Source organism: Clupea harengus, chromosome 11, assembly GCF_900700415.2.
Source record: "Clupea harengus chromosome 11, Ch_v2.0.2, whole genome shotgun sequence".
NCBI classification, from domain to species: Eukaryota; Metazoa; Chordata; class Actinopteri; order Clupeiformes; family Clupeidae; genus Clupea; species Clupea harengus.
Genome location: NC_045162.1, coordinates 1,685,064 through 1,708,976, shown reverse-complemented (window position 1 = coordinate 1,708,976; position 23,913 = coordinate 1,685,064). Strand labels below are relative to the sequence as shown.

General features: G+C 40.2%; 2 protein-coding genes and 1 pseudogene across 2 annotated transcripts; all 3 read left to right on the top strand.

Annotated features, from left to right (window-relative positions):
- The first annotated feature begins 608 nt into the window (after window positions 1-608).
- LOC116222341 (E3 ubiquitin-protein ligase TRIM35-like) lies at window positions 609-4,353 on the top strand. Its single transcript, XM_031576014.1, has 7 exons — window positions 609-1,334; window positions 1,493-1,588; window positions 2,001-2,231; window positions 2,435-2,457; window positions 2,532-2,624; window positions 2,890-2,909; window positions 2,969-4,353. The coding sequence occupies exons 1-7, from the start codon at window positions 930-932 to the stop codon at window positions 3,535-3,537; spliced, it is 1,437 nt and encodes a 478-aa protein (XP_031431874.1). The 5' UTR covers window positions 609-929; the 3' UTR covers window positions 3,538-4,353.
- An 8,881-nt stretch (window positions 4,354-13,234) lies between these two features.
- On the top strand, window positions 13,235-15,764 carry LOC105890340 (annotated as a pseudogene).
- A 4,611-nt stretch (window positions 15,765-20,375) lies between these two features.
- Window positions 20,376-22,977, top strand: LOC105890341 (E3 ubiquitin-protein ligase TRIM35-like). Its single transcript, XM_042709123.1, has 5 exons — window positions 20,376-20,782; window positions 20,941-21,036; window positions 21,429-21,691; window positions 21,974-22,092; window positions 22,457-22,977. The coding sequence occupies exons 1-5, from the start codon at window positions 20,378-20,380 to the stop codon at window positions 22,975-22,977; spliced, it is 1,404 nt and encodes a 467-aa protein (XP_042565057.1). The 5' UTR covers window positions 20,376-20,377.
- Window positions 22,978-23,913: the final 936 nt, after the last annotated feature.

Here is a 23,913-nt window from a genome sequence, read left to right as displayed (position 1 = left end):
TTGACAAGCAAACCCCTGTGTGCTGTGCTTGCAGCTCACACTGCTCAACTACACTACACACACACACACACACACACACACACACACCGCCCTCCCCCACACACACACTGCAAATGCCTGTGTGCTGTGCTTATAGCTCGCACTGCTCAACTAAACTACACACCACTCCCACTCCGCTTGCTTGCTTCCATCCACACACACACACACACACACACACGCACACGCGCACGCACACGGGCACACACCCACGCACACACATACACACACACACGCACACACACACGCACACACACACACACACGCACACACACATCTGTATGCTGTGCTTACAGCTCACACTGCTCAACTAAACACACAAACACACACACAAACACACACACACTTGTGCTTGCAGCTCACACTGCTCAACTAAACACACACACACACACACACACACACACACACATACACACACACACACACACACACCTGTGTGCTGTGCTTACAGCTCACACTGCTCAACTAAACACACACACACACACACACACACACACACCTGTGTGCTGTGCTTGCAGCTCACACTGCTCCACTAAACACACACACACCTGTATGCTGTGCTCACCAGAGTCTAGCTCTATATTTACCGTGGGTAGATAAGGGAAAAGACATAAAAAGCAGTTTAGACCTATCAGAAGTCTCTGAAGTTGATCGAAGGAAAAATCAGGAAATGAACATTGACCCATGAAGCATTTCACTTCATGTCAGCTATTCTGCCACTTCAGTTCGACACTTTTAGTCAGGAGATCTATTTTGATCTAGGAGCATATGCCATTTTTACCTTACAGATAATAAGGCAGGATTTACTGAGGTGATTTCTGACAAATAGAAAGTTTAAGTTAAGCGTACTCACTCAAAGTTTCCAGCCAAGTGACTGTTTCTGTGAGAGGAGGATGGCATCTAAAAGCTCTCTACCTGAAGATGATTTCAACTGTCCTGTTTGCTTTGACATTTTCAAGGATCCCGTCCTTCTTTTGTGCAGTCACAGCTTCTGCAAAGACTGCCTTCAGAAGTTCTGGAGAGAGAAGAAATCTAAAGAGTGTCCAGTTTGTAGAAGACAATCTTCAATGGACAATCCGCCACTGAATTTGTCTTTGAGGAACGTATGTGAGTCTTTCCTGAAGGAGAAGAGTCAGAGGGCTTCAGGAGGGTCTGAAGTGCTCTGCAGTCTGCACGGTGAGAGACTCAAGCTGTTCTGTCTGGAGGATAAACAGCCCGTATGTCTGGTGTGTCAGGCTTCCAGGAAACACTCAGGACACCAGTTCCTTCCCATAGATGAAGCTGCACTAGATTATAAAGTGAGTTTCTATTATTTCCTTATAGGTGGAAATGTAACTTATAACTATGCAATGGGCATACTTTGCCTTCTGTATCTGTGCTGTTACTGAATGAGTATCCACAACAACAGAAAATTTGTATAGATAATCTCAACGTATGAAACATTTGTTCATTATAGGAACAACTCAATGCTGTACTGGAGTCCTTGCAAGAAAAACTGGAAGAATTTGAAGAAGTTAAAGAAACATGTGACCAAACAGCCAGTCACGTTAAGGTGAGATTTACCAGAACAACCTGTTTCAGAAAGAGACCATTGAGTTCATGACACTGTTTCTGACATTGTGTAATATTACCTATATGTTATCATACGTAAACAACTTGTATTGTGGAGCTATTCAGTTTCATTACAACTACAATTGAAGTTACATCAAGCATCTCAACCGAATAATTTTATACAGATATTAAAAATAATTACAAGTACACAAACTGATATTTATATTAATAATATGATTAAGAAAATTAGAACAATGATTTCACCACATGATAGTTCAGCCCTTGGATGAACTGCTCATGCTGTAAACAGTAATACACATTATTACTTTGATAATATTTATATTCGACATATTATATTTGTTTTGGGTTTAAAAAATGGTTGACTGTAGTCCCTTTGATGTGTGTAATTCAAGGTCCAGGCCCATCAGTCAGAGAAGCAGATCAAGGAGGAGTTTGAGAAGCTTCATCAGTTTCTGAAAGAGGAAGAGGAGGCCAGAATAAGAGCACTGAAGGAGGAAGAGGAGCAGAAGAGTTTGATTATGAAAGAGAAGACTGAAGAATTGAGCAAGGAGATGTCCACTCTTTCAGATACAATAACAGCCATTGAGAAGCAGATGGTTGCTGAAGACATAATCTTCTTACAGGTATGGACATGTGGTTTCAGTTCAGTTGGAAAAAAAATGGTGAGAACAAATATTTTTTAAATTATTGTTATCTATTTCTTTTGATCTTTTGTTATATAATTCATCATTACTGTCCATTGCGTGAACAAGAAGTAAGCCATCAAGACAGACACAGAATAATGAAATTAGCTGAACTGAAATATGTGCTGTATGCTGTTTTCCAGAACTTCAAGTCTACCATAGAAAGGTGAGAGATTTCAATTTTCTTTTTTTAATTTGAACCCACACTAAAACTAGTGCTAACTCCAGTCTGTTTTCTAGTTCTACGTGCACACTGCAAAAACCACAGCAAGTTTCAGGAGCTCTGATTGATGTGGCAAAGCACCTGGGCAACCTGAGGTTCAGAGTCTGGGAGAAGATGAAGAACATAGTTCAGTTCAGTGAGTTCTATGTCAACTACAACACACACACACACACACACACACACACACACACACACACACACACACACACACACACACACACACACACACACACACTATCACACACACAAACACACACACACACACTATCACACACACAAACACACACACACACACAATCTCACACACACACACACACACAAACACACACAGTATAACATCAACTTAAAAAACAATGTTACAGCTAGATGATGCAGTAAGAACCAATCAGCCAACAGTAAAATAAGTCATACACCTGAGTCCATTTGCTCACCCTCTCCTCATCTCTCTGTTCAGCTCCTGTAGTGTTGGACCCAAACACTGCAAACTCATCACTCATCGTTTCTGAGGATCTGACCAGCTTGAAAAGGACAGATCCTAGACAGACACTCCCTGATAATCCAGAAAGATTTGATTTGAATGCCTATTACTGTGTCCTGGGCTCTGAGGGCTTCAACTCAGGGTCACACTACTGGGATGTTGAAGTTGGACACAGTCCAGGCTGGTGTGTGGGTGTGACCACAGAGTCCAACCAGAGGAAGGGGGACACCTTCTCATGGAAGAGAGTGTGGCGTGTGGGGTATAAGTTTGAAGAGTATGATGAGTGTAAAACGTTTAATGAATTGAGATGGCATGTTACAGGACCTGTGCATATATTGAAACAGAACCTCCACACACTCAGAGTGCATCTGGATTTGGATAAAGGACAGCTGTCATTCTCTGATCCTCTACAAAATACACACTTACACACTTTCAAACACACATTCACTGAGAAAGTCCTTCCCTTCTTCCGCAGCGCCTTTTCATCACTGAGTATTTTACCCCTGAAGCCCTCGGTGACCATTGAACAACGCAGACTATGTTGAGACTAACTCCAAAATCCAAGTGTTCCATTGAGTAAAATAACAATACATCAACACAATTCATTGGTCTGTATCTAAATCTGTGTTTTTACAATATAAAATATGTATCCTCTGTGAACATGAGGCTGTTAAGTAGAAGTACTATACTCCCCTCCCAACACTAGCAGTAGGTGGTATTTGCTGCTGGTGATTATGAGGTTAAACTTGAGTAGGCCTCAATTGTTTGAGTGATATTGTATGATAATCATTTGTGACATATTCTGCATTACTTTGTCATCTGGATATGTTTATCTAGATTTGTTCGGGGTTTGTAAGTAGATCTATCTAAATTTGTTTGATGTTTTTAGATAGAACCAACATGGAAAACCAAATGTTAAAACTTCCTTCTATCCCCATATTTAGAAATATAAAGATGACTGTAATTAGGATCCTTCTCTGTGAATATCTTGAGTTGGTAAAAACCTTTGAATGGTTCATGAATCACCACCATAACTGTTGTTATTAATCACATGCTGTGTAGCAGGTGATTTTATTTTATTCTTCATGAACAAGAACCTGATTGTCCATATGTGAGGAACCAGAGACAGACTCACACACCCTGATGCTGCACTGATTAGGTCATTACTCATCACTCCAGTCCAGTTGATTCCAGTTCTGTGTATACCACGGCTCAGTAAAGGTAGAGACCTGTGAGTCTGGGAGCAGCTGGGCAACCTGAAGTTCAGAGTTCATTTAATCATACACAACACACACATGCTAACTTGGACATCAACATGTACATTAGTACCGCCATTCAATCATTATTTTACATTTTCTATTGTCATTGCTGTGCATTGCTTGTGGTACAAGGTTTTGCTCAGTGCGGATACCATATATTGAAATTAATAAAAATATTATGATTTGAAATTACTTTTCAATTGAAATTACTTCTGTTCTTTCATCAGATCTTCAAATCTACCATAGAAATGTGACCGATTTTCTTTTGTCTCTTTGTTTAAAGCCAAACTAAAACAGGTGCTAACTAAAGTCTGTCAGCCTAAGGCTGGATCCCAGTGCGCGCTACAGAATCCAAAGAGAGTTTCGGTTCTGATTGATGTGGTAAAGAACCAAAGCAATAATTGCATTATTGGATAAGTTATAGCTAAGGAGCTATATGGGTTTGGCATTGTAAGGGTAATTATTGATCAGAGCGTGGCGTTTTTAAAATGCTGTCAAAATAATTTAAACTTGCAATTCAAGCTGACCGAGAGTGTTGAGCTACGTGTAAAAGTTGGAAAAATTAAGGGATTGTTTGGTGCTTGAAGGTTTGATAATAATTTGGCTAGTGCTTGGTTGTCCTGTAGAATCAAATCGCATGTTTTTCATATTTCATGATTGCAGGGTGTGAGACTGTGATAGATGAAATAGCTGTTCTTTGTTGCGTTTTGTGGGATATTTTTTATGTTTGATGAACTTTGATTAACTCATCAGTATGACAGTCTCACTTTTGTAAGGCAGAGCCGGCGGGAAGCAGTAACTTAGCTAATGACCTGACACTTAATGTTCTATCCTGTCCTTGGTAAGTTGAATGTGTCAACTTTAATTTCAGGTGTTATAACAAAAGAAATTAAAGACTTGAAGAAGTGCAGGAGATGGTGGCTCTATAATTACTATTAAGAGGAAATGTCCAAATGCTTTCACATGCATGGTAGTGCTGTGTATAATTTTCAAAGTTCTTCTCTTCCCATAAGAAAAGAACATCTAAAAAGAGACCTCATGTTCTCCTCATCTCCTCACACACCCTGTGGTGAAGATGGTGCAGCGGGTGTGGAACTGATTGGAGGTGGATCAGTGTATCACACACACACACACACACACACACACACACACACACACACACACACACACACACACTCCTGTTGTGAAACTGATTGGAGGTGGAACAGTATATAACATGCAGCCAGAAACAGGACGCACGTCCCTTGTGATAGAACACCGCACCCTCCTGCTGCCGGTCAATGACCTGCTCCTTCAGAAGGAACTTCCTACACAGATTGGCCACCAAAGAAAGGCAAAAGAGAGCGCAGTTTCAGATGAGGAAGACCTTACTTACAGTGAAGGCTGTGATGGAGGTGAAATGCCATGATACAGTTTCAGAGGAGGAAGACCTTACTTACAGTGGAGGCTGTGATGAAGGTGAAATGCCAAGGTACAGATTCAGAGGAGGGCAAACCCACAGTGAGAACAGATTGTCCCAAACTCCAGATGCTCGACACGCACTTCGTCTACAGCCAGTGAGTTTCCTCCTACTGAAAATCCTAAATGCCAATGACAGGAAAGTGAAAGTGTGTGATGTGAGTGACTTGGAGACGTAGGAGGAGGAAAAGGCATCCAAGGATGGAAAAACAAAAAGAAACTGAGAGAGAAAGGAGAGGATGATGTGGAGTGAGAAGATCAACTAGGGTCGCTCAGCCAGAGGAAATGTTGACATGTGAGACACCAGGTCCACCAGTAGGGCTGAAGCAAACGTCCCGTCCTGATCCTGACTAGCCAGTGCTACAGGGTTTCCCATCATGCTATATACACACACACACACACACACACACACACACACACACACACACACATACACACACACACACACACACACACACACACACACACACACACACACACACACACACACACACACACACAAAAACACACACACCAAAACACACACACACACACACACACACACACACACAGACACAGACACAGACACAGACACAGACACAGACACAGACACAGACAGACACACACACACACACACACACACACACACACACACACACACACACACACACACACACAAACGTCCAGTCCTGATCCTGACTAGCCAGTGCTACAGGGTTTCCCATCATGCTATATCCACACACACACACACACACACACACACACACACACACACACACACACACACACACACACACACACACACACACACACATGCTATATCCCTCTAATGTATTGTGTCTGTAGTGGACCAGCTTCACAGCCCTAACTGTTACAGTCATTGAGCTTATTGGAGGATGTAGAACTTCAGAGTCAAAGTAAGAAATGAGGAGCAGCACACACACACACACACACACACACACACACACACACACACACACACACACTCAAGCTGATGAGAGACAGCTGCTTGGGGTGCAAAATAAGGGAGAAGATAAATTGACTTTATTCTCATTAAGACACCACCCTTGAGTTCTGTTTGTGTTTTCTTACTGTGAATAATAGTTTCCCACACACACACACACACATACACACCTGTGTGCTGTGCTTACAGCTCACACTGCTCAACGAAACACACACACACACACACACACACACACACACACACACACACACACCTGTATGCTGTGCTCAACAATACATGGCCCCCAAAATACATTTAATGCATGAGACTGTGTTCTCTAAGTCACAATATATGATGAGAACATCATTATTCGCCCAGCCATTGATTTGTCCATTACAACTACTACTACTTCAGATAACTCCACACCGTCTGATTTGCAACTCATCGTTATTTTATTGTCATGGCAGGTGCGTGATTCACTAACTTCTCGTGTGCATTCAGTGCTCAGGGCTAATCCCCTAGCGTTAGCGCCTATTGCCACTGCCATTTCCCCACAAACAAAGCCTCAACATGAATTATATCGTTTTTAAACAAACACTCTTCAGTAAAACTCTCTAACAGGCTATTGCTTTCTACGCTAGCACATTTTGGTTTGAAGAATACACATGGATTTACAAACCTGTGAAGGGATTGAATACAGCACATTACACTTAGTAGCCATGGCTTTTCTCTGCAAAGGTCTCTGACACAGCACCCTACTCAGCAGCTGTGGGCGAATAGCGAAGGGAGGCGCTCTCCTTTGAGTGGCCACTGCAACACCACACTGAATGGGATGCTACGTTAGAGACCAGAAGAAGCGAAAGCTAAAACACTGATTGTGCAAATAGTCATTTTCTACAGTTTCTTTACAGTTATTGAGGTAAAGAGACGCAGGTGTACAGGGAGGGAGATCCCATTTCATTGTTGGGGGGGGGACAATAAACAGTAACATTTCAGAGAGTAATTCCTGAGGGGGGTGGGGGGGACATAAAATAATTGCTATCTGGCCCTATCTCTCTCTCCCTTATGCTCCTCATCATCTTGCCTCACATCATGTCAAAGCAGAAAGCGAACACCAGTCTGTTATGCAGTGTAGGGCATTTTAAAATACTAGGCCTACTCTCACACGGTCAGCGTGGGTTTTGCTCAAACTTTACTGGAGCGACTTTCAACATGTAACCTAACTTCACCGGTGCTGAGGTGGAGGTACTGTTGCAGAATGTAGATGTGTCCATTCCTCCACCATGGCTATATCCACGCAATTGAGTTTAGTGCTTATTTATTTATTCAATGCCATTTGCAGTGTTGGTGTAGTGCTGTAGTGTTGGACCCAAATACTGCAGACTCATCGTTCATCGTTTCTGAGGATCTGACCAGCTTTAAAAATACATATACTAGACAGACACTCCCTGATAATCCAGAAAGATTTGATGGCAATAAATGTGTCCTGGGCTCTGAGGGCTTCAACTCAGGGTCACACTACTGGGATGTTGAAGTTGGAGACAGTACATGCTGGTGTGTGGGTGTGACCACAGAGTCCAACAAGAGGAAGAGGGGCACCTTCACATGGGAGAGAGAGTGGCGTGTGGGGTATAATGAATTTAGATTACATTTTCCAGGACCTGTGCATAAATTGGAACAGAACCTCCACACACTCAGAGTGCATCTGGATTGTGATAAAGGACAGCTGTCATTCTCTGATCCTCTACAAAATACACACTTACACACTTTCAAACACACATTCACTGAGAAAGTCCTTCCCTTCTTCCGCAGCTACAGGTCACTGAGTATTTTACCCCTGAAGCCCTCGGTGACCATTGAACAACACAGACTATGTTGAGACTAACTACAAAATCTAGTGTTCCATTGAGTAATACATCAACCCATTTCATTGGTCTATATCTAAATCTGTGTTTTCACAATATAAAATAGGTATCCTCTGTGGTAGTTTCATATGGAACATGTGGCTGTTAAGTAGAAGTAACACACTCCCCTCCCAACACTAGCAGTAAGTGGTATTTGCTGCTAGTGATTATGAGGTTAAACTTGAGTAGGCCTCAATTGCTTGTGTGATATTGTATGATAATCATTTGTGACATATTCTGCATTACTTTGTCATCTTCCCTCTTCAGTAGTAGCCCCAGTTTATGTTGATTGTTATTGATCACCGTTACTCCATCAGTTACTTTTTAACATTTTCTCAACATGTCAACTACATGTGTGTAAATTTAAGTCATCTACGTTATGCATATTGATGTACATATGGTTAAGTCTGAGATGCAGTACAACACATGAAATATTGTAATATTAATGAAATAACATGAATTCAATTTAAATTTAATTTTCAAGTCTAGGCACTGCAAATCAACTTTGTTTTTTCTTTACATGGTGGGAATATGTTTATCTAGATTTGTTCGGGGTTTGTAAGTAGATCTATCTAAATTTGTTTGAGGTTTTTAAGTATAACCAACATGGAAAACCAAATGTTAAAACTTCCTTCTATCCACATATTTAGAAATATAAAGATGACTGTAATTAGGATCATTCTCTGTGAATATCATGAGTTGGTAATAACCTTTGAATGGTTCATGAATCACCACCATAACTGTTACATTACCATAAACATGTACATTAGTACCGCCATTCAATCATTATTTTACATTTTCTATTGTCATTGCTGTGCATTGCTTGTGGTACAAGGTTTCGCTCAATGCAGATACCATGTATTAAAATTAATAAAAATATTTTGATTTGAAATTACTTTTCAATTGAAATGACTGATTTTCTTTCATCAGATCTTCAAATCTACCATAGAAAGGTGACTGGTTTTCTTTTCTCTCTTTGTTTAAAGCCAAACTAAAACAGGTTGATGGAGATAATTTGCAAACACTGTTAATTACTTAAGAATGTTTGAATCATGTGCTTATGAAAGCAGAAACATGGCTTTTCTGTGTTTCTGCGTGTGTGTAACTTAGAATATTAGGTGCCATTTAGTCTGCATATGTACAAGAGCATGTTTAGACCAGAGGTGATAAGAAGGTTCGAACTGTGCTTCTTCCGACCTTTTAAAACTTCCATCCTTGCCTCAAGCGTCAGAAATCCACCACGTGGTTTTCCCTGCTGAACGCTCAACTTCTGTCTATATAAACCTTGTGCGATGTGTTTATCATTGCTTCACTTTCAGCCTTGTGCTGGGAGTGAGCCCGATTGCAATTGTTGTTTGTCTAATAAATATACTTTTATGCAGCTCCGGAGTCCTGAGGTAACTAGGGTGAATTTTCACCTATCACAGGTGCTAACTAAAGTCTGTCAGCCTAAGGCTGGATCCCAGCGCACGCTACAGAATCCAAAGAGAGTTGCGGTTCTGATTGATGTGGTAAAGAACCAAAGCAATAATTGCATTACTGGATAAGTTATAGCTAAGGAGCTATATGGGTTTTGCTTTGTAACGGTAATTATTGATCAGAGCTTGGCGTTTTAGATTATTTTATTCTTCATGAACAAGAACATGCACTGATTAGGTCATCACTCATCACTCCAGTCCAGTTCTGTGTTTACCACGGCTCAGTAAAGGGAGAGAACTGTGAGTCTGGGAGCAGCTGGGCAACCTGAAGTTCAGAGTTCATTTAATCATACACAACACACACATGCTAACTTGGACATCAACATGTACATTAGTACCGCCATTCAATCATTATTTTACATTTTCTATTGTCATTGCTGTGCATTGCTTGTGGTACAAGGTTTCGCTCAATGCGGATACCATATATTGAAATTAATAAAAAATATTATGATTTGAAATTACTTTTCAATTGAAATTACTTATTTTCTTTCATCAGATCTTCAAATCTATCATAGAAATGTGACCGATTTTCTTTTGTCTCTTTGTTTAAAGCCAAACTAAAACAGGTGCTAACTAAAGTCTGTCAGCCTAAGGCTGGATCCCAGAGCACGCTACAGAATCCAAAGAGAGTTTCAGTTCTGATTGATGTGGTAAAGAACCAAAGCAATAATTGCATTACTGGATAAGTTATAACTAAGGAGCTATATGGGTTTTGCGTTGTAATGGTAATTATTAGTGCTGTCAAACGATTAAAATATTTAATCGCGATTAATCGCATTTATGTCATAGTTAACTCAAAGTTAATCGCGATTAATCGCACTTTTTTATCTATTCTAAATGTCCCTTCGTTTATTTATTTTTTCCATCATTTTATTTTTATTTTAATGCCCTTATCAACATGGAAAAGTTGATTGGCTTGCTTTATGCAAATGTTTTATTTTATTGAAAACCAATATTGCCAAACAGGGCGGTACAAAATAAAATTATAAAGTGCACATTTCAGGTAAACAAGGACTCAGCCTATAGTGCAGTTAAACCATGGCTTAATATTTTCTTCTTTTCAAGTTTGCTGGGAACATAGCAGTCAGGCCTCTTATTTCAGAAACATTGAACCGTAACAGTTAGGTTACCAATAAAAGGTAAGCCTACTACTTCTTTGCTTTCAGCCAGCTGCCTGTTGACATTTTCAGACAACAGTGAAGCTCGCTTCTTTTGCACAACACAACTTTTAAAAGTAAACTTTCCATTCAGAAGCTTTTTATCATCCATTTCGCTGTATCGCGCTCACCATTCACTCAAACCGTAACGTTAGCCTACTACACAGTTTGCGAGGCCAAAAAGAATGTAAATCTAAAAAAAAAAAAAAAAAATTGCGTTAATCTCGCGATAAAAAAATTTACGGCGTTAAAATGGGTTTGCGTTAACGCCGTTAATAACGCGTTAAACTGACAGCACTAGTAATTATTGATCAGAGTGTGGCGTTTTTAAAATGCTGTCAAACTAATTTAAAGTTGCAATTCAAGCTGACCGAGAGGGTTGAGCTACTGTAAGATAAATTCAGTTTAGGTATGAATTTATTAACATTTTATTTCTATTAACAATGTATGCCCATTTAACCAGTATAACTGAAGGCAGTTGGAAAACAGGTTTCAGACAGAGGGGCCCTAAGATAACATACAAAGCACATGCTTTGAAGTTTAGGATGACCAGTGACATAAATTCCAAGGTCATAGGGCAGCCTGGGCAGGAGACAGATGAGATAGGGAGACTATCTGTAGGAAGGGAGTGGAGATTCACAGAAACGTAATTGTCAGGCCAGAAATTACGACTGAAACATGCAAGTCACAGAGAGGCGTATACGTGTGGGCCCCAGAAAGTACCATCAGTGAAGATTGGACTTATAAACCAATTGTGATCACATGTAAAATTCAGAACGCCTTCTCCAGCTGTGGGTGACAGAGCTAATTGTGAACTCTGCATCTCCGGCTGAATCTTGTCCAATCCTAAAACCAGTAAACTCAACTGTATCAAACCAATTGCTACGTGTGGCGGTCCGTTACTCTGATTTCTCTGTAAACCAGCACGCAGATAATTTAAACTTAACAACTCCAATCTGGTGATTTAAGAATGCTATTTAGCGTTCTTACATTCTGTTCAAAGTTAAGAACGAATCCCAGATGAGAACACTTTCATGAATGCCAGAATTGTCCCGGGAACTTCGTAAGTGGAGTAACTGCGTTTCGAGAATGAGGTCCAATGTCTGTCAACCTCTTTTACATATCGTGTAGCATAGCGCAGTGACAGGGGAGAGAGGAGGAAACAGAGAGGAGAAAAAAGAGGAGTGAGTGTGTGTGTGTGTGTGTGTGTGTGTGTGTGCTTTGTCCAAAATCAGCCTCTTTTTTAACAGCATGCTGGTTAAGCTACTAGCTTATGATTGTTAACAAGCTCAAGTTTGAGCTTTTAGACAAAGCAGGAGAAATGTCACTTTTCATTTTACAAGCGTGTTCTTGTTGAACAGGTGGTGTGATAAATGACTCCGCTTATGTCCATAGGCAAATGGGGACACGACACGTTCCGCCAGGTCTATGGTTACATAAGTGGCAGCGGACATTACCATTAGCATAATGGACCTCCGAATGTTGGGAAGGCCCAATCAATTCAATGGAACATGCAGGATTCTGAGGATCAACAAACATGTGCTTGCAGAAAATATCAGGTTTTGACCGATAATAACATGTAAATTGTTTATGAAAAAGAACACACTGTCTATGTGTCTATTTGTCTCTAACTCCAGCATAACAACTGATTCTTCCATCTTTGTGGAGAAACATCACGTTGGCCATATTTGACTAGATCATTAGATACTTCCACACTGCTTCACTAAGCACTCGCCAGAGTCCAATCCAGTTTTTCCAGTTCAATGCTTTCCATAGGCAAATAAGGAGAGACACGAAAGCAGTTTAGACCAATCAGAAGTCTATGAAGTTGATCTATGGAAAAATCAGGAAATGAACGTTGACGCATTAGACTTTACGTCAGCTATTCTGCCTATTCAGTTCGACACTTTTAGTCAGGAGATCTATTTTATTCTAGAAGCATATAGGCATTGTTACTTTACAGACGATAAAGTGGGATTCACTGAGCTTATTTTTGACGAATAGAAAGTGAAAGTTAAGTGTACACACTCAAAGTTTTCAGCCAAGTGCTTCTGTGAGAGGAGGATGGCATCTAAAAGCTCTCTACCTGAAGAGGATTTCACCTGTCCTGTTTGCTTTGACATTTTCAAGGATTCCGTCCTTCTTTTGTGCAGTCACAGCTTCTGCAAAGACTGCCTTCAGAAGTTCTGGAGAGAGAAGAAATCTATAGAGTGTCCAGTTTGTAGAAGACAATCTTCATTGGACAACCCGCCACTGAATTTGTCGTTGAGGAACTTATGTGAGTCTTTCCTGAAGGAGAAGAGTCAGAGGGCTTCAGGAGGGTCTGAAGTGCTCTGCAGTCTGCACGGTGAGAGACTCAAGCTGTTCTGTCTGGAGGATAAACAGCCCATATGTCTGGTGTGTCAGGCTTCCAGGTAACACTCAGGACACCAGTTCCTTCCCATAGATGAAGCTGCACTAGATTATAAAGTGAGTTTCTATTATAGGTGGAAATGTCATTTATGAATATGCAATGGGCATACCTTGCCTTCTGTATCTGTGCTGTTACTGAATGAGTATCCACAACAACAGAAAATGAGTATAGATAATCTCAACGTATGAAATATTTGTTCATTATAGGTACAACTCAACTTTGTACTGGGGCCCTTGCAAGAGAAACTGGAAGAATTTAAAGAAGTTAAAGAAACATGTGACCAAACAGCCAGTCACATTAAGGTGAGATTTACCAGAACAACCTGTTTCAGAAAGAGACCATTGAGTTCATGACACTGTTTCTGACATTGTGTAATATTACCTATAAGATATGATACATAAACAACTTGTATTGTGCAGCTATTTAGTTTTAATACAACTACAATTGAAGTTACATCAAGCATCTCAACCGAATAATTTTATACAGATATTACAAATAATTACAAGTACACAAACTGATATTTATATTAATAATATGATTAAGAAAATTAGAACAATGATTTCACCACATGATAGTTCAGCCCTTGGATAAACTGCTCATGCTGTAAACAGTAATACACATTATTACTTTGACAATATTTATATTCGACATATTATATTTGTTTTTGGGTTTAAAAAATGGTTGACTGTAGTCCCTTTGATGTGTGTAATTCAAGGTCCAGGCCCATCAGTCAGAGAAGCAGATCAAGGAGGAGTTTGAGAAGCTTCATCAGTTTCTGAAAGATGAAGAGGAGGCCAGAATAAGAGCACTGAAGGAGGAAGAGGAGCAGAAGAGTTTCATTATGAAAGAGAAGATTGAAGAATTGAGCAAGGAGATGTCCACTCTTTCAGATACAATAACAGCCATTAAGAAGCAGATGGTTGCTGAAGACATCATCTTCTTACAGGTATGGACATGTGGTTTCAGTTCAGTTGGAAAAATGGTGAGATGTTTATAATATTTAATAAATATTTTCAATTATTGTTATCTATTTCTTTTGATCTTTTGTTATAAATGTATCATTACTGTCCATTGCGTGAACAAGAAGTAAGCTATCAAGACAGACACAGAATATTGAAATTAACTGAACTGAAATCTGTGCTGAATGCTGTTTTCCAGAACGTCAAGGCTACCATAGAAAGGTGAGAGATTTCAATGTCCTTTTTTCTGTTTGAACCCACACTAATACTAGTGCTAACTCCAGTCTGTGTTCCTAGTTCTACGTGCACACAGCAAAAACCACAGAGAGTTTCAGGAGCTCTGATTGATGTGGCAAAGCACCTGGGCAACCTGAGGTTCAGAGTCTGGGAGAAGATGAAGGACATAGTTCAGTTCAGTGAGTTCTATGTCACCTATGACACACATACAACACACACACACACACACACACACACACACACACACACACACACACACACACACACACACACACACACACACACACACACACACACACACACACACACACACAGTACAACTTAAAATTCAACATTACAGCTAAATGACGCAGTAAGAACCAATCAGCAAACAGTAAAAGAAGTCATACACCTGATTCCATTTGCTCACCCGCTCCTCATCTCTCTGTTCAGCTCCTGTAGTGTTGGACCCAAACACTGCACACCCATTGCTCATCGTTTCTAAGGATCTGACCAGCTTTAAAGAGACAGATCCTACACAGACACTCCCTGATAATCCAGAAAGATTTCATTTCTCTCACTGTGTCCTGGGCTCTGAGGGCTTCAACTCAGGGTCACACTACTGGGATGTTGAAGTTGGAGACAGTACATGCTGGTGTGTGGGTGTGACCACAGAGTCCAACCAGAGAAATTATTTCACCATCTCATGGGAGAGAGCGTGGTGTGTGGAGTATGATGAATATGATTGGTATGGTACAAGACCTGAGCATAGATTGAAACGGAAACCCCACACACTCAGAGTGCATCTGGATTTGGATAAAGGACAGCTGTCATTCTCTGATCCTCTACAAAATACACACTTACACACTTTCAAACACACATTCACTGAGAAAGTCCTTCCCTTCTTCCGCAGCCCCAGTCCACTGAGTATTTTACCACTGAAGCCCTCGGTGACCATTGAACAACGCAGACTATGTTGAAACTAACTCCAAAATCTTAAGTGTTCAATTGAGAGAGAAAAAAACAGTACATGAACACATTGAATCTGTGTTTTTACAATATAAAATATGTATCCTCTGTGGTAGTTTCATATGGAACATGTGGCTGTTAAGTAGAAGTAACACACTCCCCTCCCAACACTAGCAGTAGGTGGTATTTGCTGCTGGTGATTATGAGGTTAAACTTGAGTAGGCCTCAATTGTTTGTGTGATATTGTATGATGATCATTTGTGACATATTCTGCATTACTTCTGTCATCTTCCCTCTTCAGTAGTAGCCCCAGTTTATGTTGATCTTTTATTATCACCGTTACTCCATCAGTTACTTTTTAATGTTTTCTCAACATGTCAGCTACATGTCTGTATACATTTAAGTCATAAACGTTATATATTGATGTGCATATGGTGGAGATGCAGTACAACTACAAACTGCAAAATGTAATTTAATTTTAATTTAAAAGTGTAACTACCGAAAAACATGGTATTCTTTACATGGTGGGAATATGTTTATCTAGATTTGTTTGAGCTTTTTAAGTAGATATATCTAGATGTGTTTAAGGTTTTGATATAGTATAACCAACATGGAAAACCAAATGTTAACTTCCTTCTTTCCACATATTTAAAAATATAAAGATTATCTGTGAATATAATGAGTTGGTAAAAACCTTTGAATGGTTCATGAATCACCACCATAACTGTTGTTATTAATCACATGCTGTGCAGCAGGTGATTTTATTTTATTCTTCATGAACAAGAACCTGATTGTCCACATGTGAGGAACCAGAGACAGACTCACACACCCTGATGCTGCACTGATTAGGTCATCACTCATCACTCCAGTCCAGTTGATTCCAGTTCTGTGTTTACCACGGCTCAGTAAAGGGAGAAACCTGTGAGTGTGGGAGCAGCTGGGCAACCTGAAGTTCAGAGGTAATTTAATCATACACAACACACACATGCTAACTTGGACATAAACATGTACATTAGTACCGCCATTCAATCATTATTTTACATGTTCTATTGTCATTGCTGTGCATTGCTTGTGGTACAAGGTTTCTCTCAATGCAGATACCATATATTGAAATTAATAAAAAATATTATGATTTGAAATTACTTTTCAATTGAAATTACTTCTGTTCTTTCATCAGATCTTCAAATCTACCATAGAAAGGTGACCGGTTTTCTTTTCTCTCTTTGTTTAAAGCCAAACTAAAACAGGTGCTAACTAAAGTCTGTCAGCCTAAGGCTGGATCCCAGAACAAGCTACAGAATCCAGAGTTTCGGTTCTGATTGATGTGGTAAAGAACCAAAGCAATAATTGCATTACTGGATAAGTTATAGCTAAGGAGCTATATGGGTTTTGCGTTGTAACGGTAATTATTGATCAGAACGAGGCGTTTTAAATTGGTGTCAAAAGAATTTAAACTTGCAATTCAAACTGATCGAGAGTGTTGAACTACACGTAAAAGTTGGGAAAGTTAAGGGAATGTTTGGTGCTTGAATAATAATAATAATTTGGCTAGTGCTTGGTTGTCCTGTAGAATTAAATCGCATGTTTTTCCTATTTCATGATTGCAGGGTGTGAGACTGTGATAGATGAAATAGCTGTTCTTTGTTGCGTTGATAAGGACATTTTCATTAGAAAGAGATTATTGATCAAAACCTGACATTTTAATTTGAGATTTAAAACTGAAATCACAAGCGACCAGTGAAGCTCATCAGACGTACGAGACCTCATGATAACGTGGGTTTATAAGGCCTATGTGGGAGGTTCTGTAAATATGATTTAAGTTTGTACCTTTGTTGAACGCCTTAGCCACCTCCTAACGACATGAGCCCAGGTAGTCAGGACTCCTCTTCATCATGAGCCCAGGTAGTCAGGACTCCTCTTCAACATGAGCCCAGGTAGTCAGGATTCCTCTTCATCAGTGTGCACACTTAAATACTTGCATGTTCTATCCTGTCCTTGGTAAGTTTAATCTCAGGTGTTATAACAAAATAAATGTAAGACTTGAAGAAGTGCATGAAATGGTGTCTCTATAATTACTGTTAAGAGGAAATGTCCAAATGCTTTCACATGCATGGTAGTGCTGTGTATCATTTTTAAAGTTCTTCTCTTCCCATAAGAAAAGAACATCTAAAAAGAGACCTCATGTTCTCCTCATCTCCTCACACACCCTGTGCTTGTGCAGTTAGAGCTGAAGCCATGAAGCCTGCTATTAAAAATGAAAAATACAAAATAATTACAAAATCTCTCAGTTGTCTTTGGTGACCCTCAGTACCAGGTGTTTTGTTTGTGAGGTTTGTGAGGCTGGTTCACAGACATATGGTGAAGATGGTGCAGCGGGTTGTGGAACTGATTGAAGGTGGATCAGTGTATCACACACACACACACACCACACACACACACACACACACACACACACACACACACACACACACACACACACACACACTCCTGTTGTGGAACTGATTGGAGGTGGATCAGTGTATAACATGCAGCCAGAAACAGGACGCACGTCCCTTGTGATAGAACACCGCACCCTCCTGCTGCCGGTCAATGACCTGCTCCTTCAGAAGGAACTTCATGCACAGATTGGCCACCAAAGAAAGGCACAAGAGAGCGCAGTTTCAGATGAGGAAGACCTTACTTACAGTGGAGGCTGTGATGGAGGTGAAATGCCATATGTGCAAAGGTGAAGTCCCTCCCCCTTCTCACTTTGTTCCCCTGCACCTGTGGACGGGTCCAATTGGGACTGATTGGGCTAAAATAGCCCCTGGTGCTGCCACTCTTAAAAGGCGCACTCATTGTTGTTCGAGAGACAGACTGAACAGGCTGCAAGAAGCTGAGACATGGTCCTAAACGAAACCTTGGACCTTGTCTGTTTTAATAGCTTTAGTTTTTTTCAAGGTATGTTTCTTTGTTTTGGGGTTGGGATTACCCTGGTGTATGTGCTTATGATTTTGGGGTTCAAGTCCCTTGGTTTTTTGTATATATGTTTTGGGGTTTGAGTCCCTGTTGTAAATAAATAGACAGCTATATTTTTTATGAGAAAGGCACTGTCTCCTGCGCTGTGTGTTCTCCTGACTACCTGCAACCACGATCCAGAAGCCTACATCCCATATCGTGAGATGGCCGGCTTGAGCGGTCTGTCACACCATGGTACAGTTTCAGATGAGGAAGACCTTACGTACAGTGGAGGCTGTAATGGAGCTGAAATGCCTTTGTACAGTTTCAGATGAGGAAGACCTTACTTACAGTGAAGGCTGTGATGAAGGTGAAATGCCATGGTACAGTTTCAGAGGAGGGCAAACCCACAGTGAGAACAGATTGTCTCAAACTCCAGATGCTCAACAAGCACTTCGTCTACAGCCAGTGAGTTTCCTCCTACTGAAAATCATAAATGCCAATGACAGGAAAGTGAAAGTGTGTGATGTGAGTGACTTGGAGACGTAGGAGGAGGAAAGGGCCATCCAAGGATGGAAAAACAAAAAGAAAGAGAGAGAAAGGAGAGGATGATGTGGAGTGAGGAAAGATCAACTAGGGTCGCTCAGCCAGAGGAAATGTTGACATGTGAGACACCAGGTCCACCAGTAGGGCTGAAGCAAACGTCCCGTCCTGATCCAGACTAGCCAGTGCTACAGGGTTTCCCACCATGCTATATCCACACACACACACACACACACACACACACACACACACACACACACACACACACACACACACGCACACACAAAAAAACCACACACACCAAAACACACACACACACACACACACACACACACACACACACACCCACACACACACACAGGATTTACTGGTTCGGTTGGTTTACTCACAATCTGCCGGTAGCCCCGCCCGTTGGAAACAGCATGTGAACCAAACCACTTTGAGGAATAGGGGGATTATGATTTTTCAACACTTAAAAAACACATTGTTTTACGTTTATAATTAGCACAGCTTGTGTTGTCGTGCTTTTATTTAATATTAATATATTATTGAAAATGATTTATTTGTGTTTACAATGATTGTTGTTAAAATATTGCACCTCCGAATGTTGGGAAGGCCCATTCAATTCAATGGAACACGCAGGATTCTGAGGAGCTGTATAATAACAAGCATTATCACAATGTGCTTGCAGAAAATATCAGGTTTTGACCGATAATAACATGTAAATGGTTTATGAAAAAGAACACACTGTCTCTATCTCTCTAACTGCAGCATAACAACTGGAACATCGCATTGGCCATGATTGACTAGAACATATACTTCCACACTGCTAAGCACTCACCAGAGTCCAATCCGGTTTTTCCAGTTCTATACTTACCGTGGGTAGATACGGGGAGAGACATGAAAGCAGTTTAGACCAATCAGAAGTCTCTGAAGTTGAGCTACAGAAAAATCAGGAAATGAACGTTGACACATTTTAGCGTCAGCTATTCTGCCTATTCAGTTCAACACTTTTAGTCAGGAGATCTATTTTAATCTAGAAGCAGATGCCACTGTTACCTTACAGATAATAAGGCAGGATTTACTGAGTTATTTCTGACGAATAGAGAGTGAAAGTTAAGTGTACACACTCAAAGTTTCCAGCCAAGTCACTGTTTCTGTTCGAGGAGGATGGCATCTAAACGCTCTCTACCTGAAGAGGATTTCACCTGTCCTGTTTGCTTTGACATTTTCAAGGATCCCGTCGTTCTTTTGTGCAGTCACAGCTTCTGCAAAGACTGCCTTCAGAAGTTCTGGAGAGAGAAGAAATCTAAAGAGTGTCCAGTTTGTAGAAGACAATCTTCAATGGACAACCCGCCACTGAATTTGTCTTTGAGGAACTTATGTGAGTCTTTCCTGAAGGAGAAGAGTCAGAGGGCTTCAGGAGGGTCTGAAGTGCTCTGCAGTCTGCACGGTGAGAGACTCAAGCTGTTCTGTCTGGAGGATAAACAGCCCGTATGTCTGGTGTGTCAGGCTTCCAGGAAACACTCAGGACACCAGTTCCTTCCCATAGATGAAGCTGCACTGGATTCTAAAGTGAGTTTCTATATTTTGCTTGTTGGTGGAAATGTTATTCATGACTATGCAATGGGCATACTTTGCCTTCTGTATCTGTGCTGTTACTGAATGAGTATCCACAACAACAGAAAATGAGTATAGATAATCATAGTGTGTAATGAATTTGTCCATTATAGGAACAACTCAATGCTGTATTGAAGCCCTTGCAAGAGAAACTGAAAGAATTTGAACGAATTAAAAAAACATGTGACCAAACAGCCAGTCACATTAAGGTAAGATTTACCAGAACAACCAGTTTCAGAAAAAGACCATTGAGTTCATGACATTGTGTAATATTACCTGTATGATATGATACGTAAACAACTTGTATTGTGCAGCTATTCAGTTTCATTACAACTACAATTGAGTTACATCAAGCATCTCAACCGAACAATTTGATTCAGATATTACAAGTACACAAACTGATATTTGTATATTAATAATATCATTAAGAAGATTAGAGCAATGATTTCACCACATGGTAGTTCAGCCCTTGGATAAACTGCTCACACTGTCAAGAGTAATACACATGATTACTTTGACAACATTTATATTCAACAAATGACATATTTTGAGGAAGTAACATTTTGTATGACTGTCGTCCCTTTGATGTGTGTAATTCAAGGTCCAGGCCCATCAGTCAGAGAAGCAGATCAAGGAGGAGTTTGAGAAGCTTCATCAGTTTCTGAAAGATGAAGAGAAGGCCAGAATAAGAGGACTGAAGGAGGAAGAGGAGCAGAAGAGTTTGATTATGAAAGAGAAGATTGAAGAAATGAGCAAGGAGATGTCCACTCTTTCAGATACAATAACAGCCATTGAGAAGCAGATGGTTGCTGAAGACATCATCTTCTTACAGGTATGGACATGTGGTTTCAGTTCAGTTGGAAAATAAATGGTGAGATGTTTATAATATTTAATACATATTTTCAATTATTGATATCTATTTCTTTTGATCTTTTGTTATGTAATGTATCATTACTGTCTATTGTGTGAACAAGAAGTAAGCTATCAAGACAGACACAGACTATTGAAATTAACTGAACTGAAATCTGTGCTGTATGCTGTTTTCCAGAACTTCAAGGCTACCATAGAAAGGTGAGAGATTTCAATTTTCTTTTTATTGCCTGAACCCACACTAAAACTAGTGCTAACTCCAGTCTGTGTTCCTAGTTCTACGTGCACACTGCAAAAACCACAGAGAGTTGCAAGAGCTCTGATTGATGTGGCAAAGCACCTGGGCAACCTGAGGTTCAGAGTCTGGGAGAAGATGAAGGACATAGTTCAGTTCAGTGAGTTCTATGTCACCTATGACACACACACACACACACACATAATCACACACACACACAAATACACACACACACACACAAATACACACACTCACACACACACGTATGACACACACACACACACGTATGACACACACACACACACATACACACACATACACACATACATACTCTCTCACACACACACACACACACACACACACACACACACACACACACACACACACACACACATAGTATAACATCAACTTGTAACAAAATGAATGTTACAGCTAAATGACGCAGTAAGAACCAACCATCCAACAGTAAAAGAAGTCATACACCTGAGTCCATTTGCTCACCCTCTCCTCATCTCTCTGTTCAGCTCCTGTACTGTTGGACCCAAACACTGCAGACTCATCGCTCATCATTTCTGAGGATCTGACCAGCTTTAAAGAGGCAAATCCTAGACAGACACTCCCTGATAATCCAGAAAGATTTAATGTCTTTGGCTGTGTCGTGGGCTCTAAGGGCTTCAACTCAGGGTCACACTACTGGGATGTTGAAGTTGGACACAGTACACGCTGGTGTGTGGGTGTGACCACAGAGTCCAACCAGAGGAAGATGGACACCATCTCATGGGAGAGAGTGTGGGGTGTGGAGTATGGACAGTGTTCTATAGGACCTGTGCATAAATTGAAACAGAAGCTCCACACACTCAGAGTGCATCTGGATTTGGATAAAAGACAGCTGTCATTCTCTGATCCTCTACAAAATACACACTTACACACTTTCAAACACACATTCACTGAGAAAGTCCTTCCCTTCTTCTTCAGCCTTGTGTCACCACTGAGTATTTTACCCCTGAAGCCCTCGGTGACCACTGGACATCGCAGACTATGTTGAGACTAACTCCAAAATCTAAAGTGTTCCATTGAGTAAAAAATCAATACATCAACATATTTCATTGGTCTATATCTAAATCTGTGTTTTCATAATATAAAATATGTATCCTCTGTAAACATGAGGCTGTTAAATAGAAGTACTACACCCCCCTCCCAACACTAGCAGTAGATGGTATTTGCTGCTGGTGATTATGAGGTTAAACTTGATTAGGCTTCAATTGTTTGTGTGATATTGTATGATAATCATTTGTGACATATTCTGCATTACTTTGTTATCTTCCCTCTTCAGTAGTAGCCCCAGTTTATGCTGATTGTTATTGATCACCGTTACTCCATCAGTTACTTTTTAACGTTTTCTCAACATGTCAACTACATGTCTGTACATTTAAGTCATCTACGTTATGTATATTGATGTACATATGGTTAAGTCTGAGATGCAGTACAACACATGAAATACCGCAAATTATATTTCATTTTCAAGTCTAAACACTGAACAACAACAGTTTATTTTCTTTCATGGTGGGAATATGTTAATCTAGATTTGTTTAAGGTTTTTAAGTAGATCTATCTAGTTTTGTTTGAGGTTTTTAAATACATCCAACATGGAAAACCAAATGTTAAAACTTCCTTCTTTCCACATATTTAGAAATATAAAGATGACTGTAATTAGGATCCTTCTCTGTGAATATCTTGAGTTGGTAAAAACCTTTGAATAGTTCATGAATCACCACCATAACTGTTGTTAATAATCACATGCTGTGCAGCAGATGATTTTATTTTATTCTTCATGAACAAGAACCTGATTGTCCACATGTGAGGAACCAGAGACAGACTCACACACTCTGATGCTGCACTGATTAGGTCATCACTCATCACTCCAGTCCAGTTGATTCCAGTTCTGTGTTTACCACGGCTCAGTAAAGGGAGAGAACTGTGA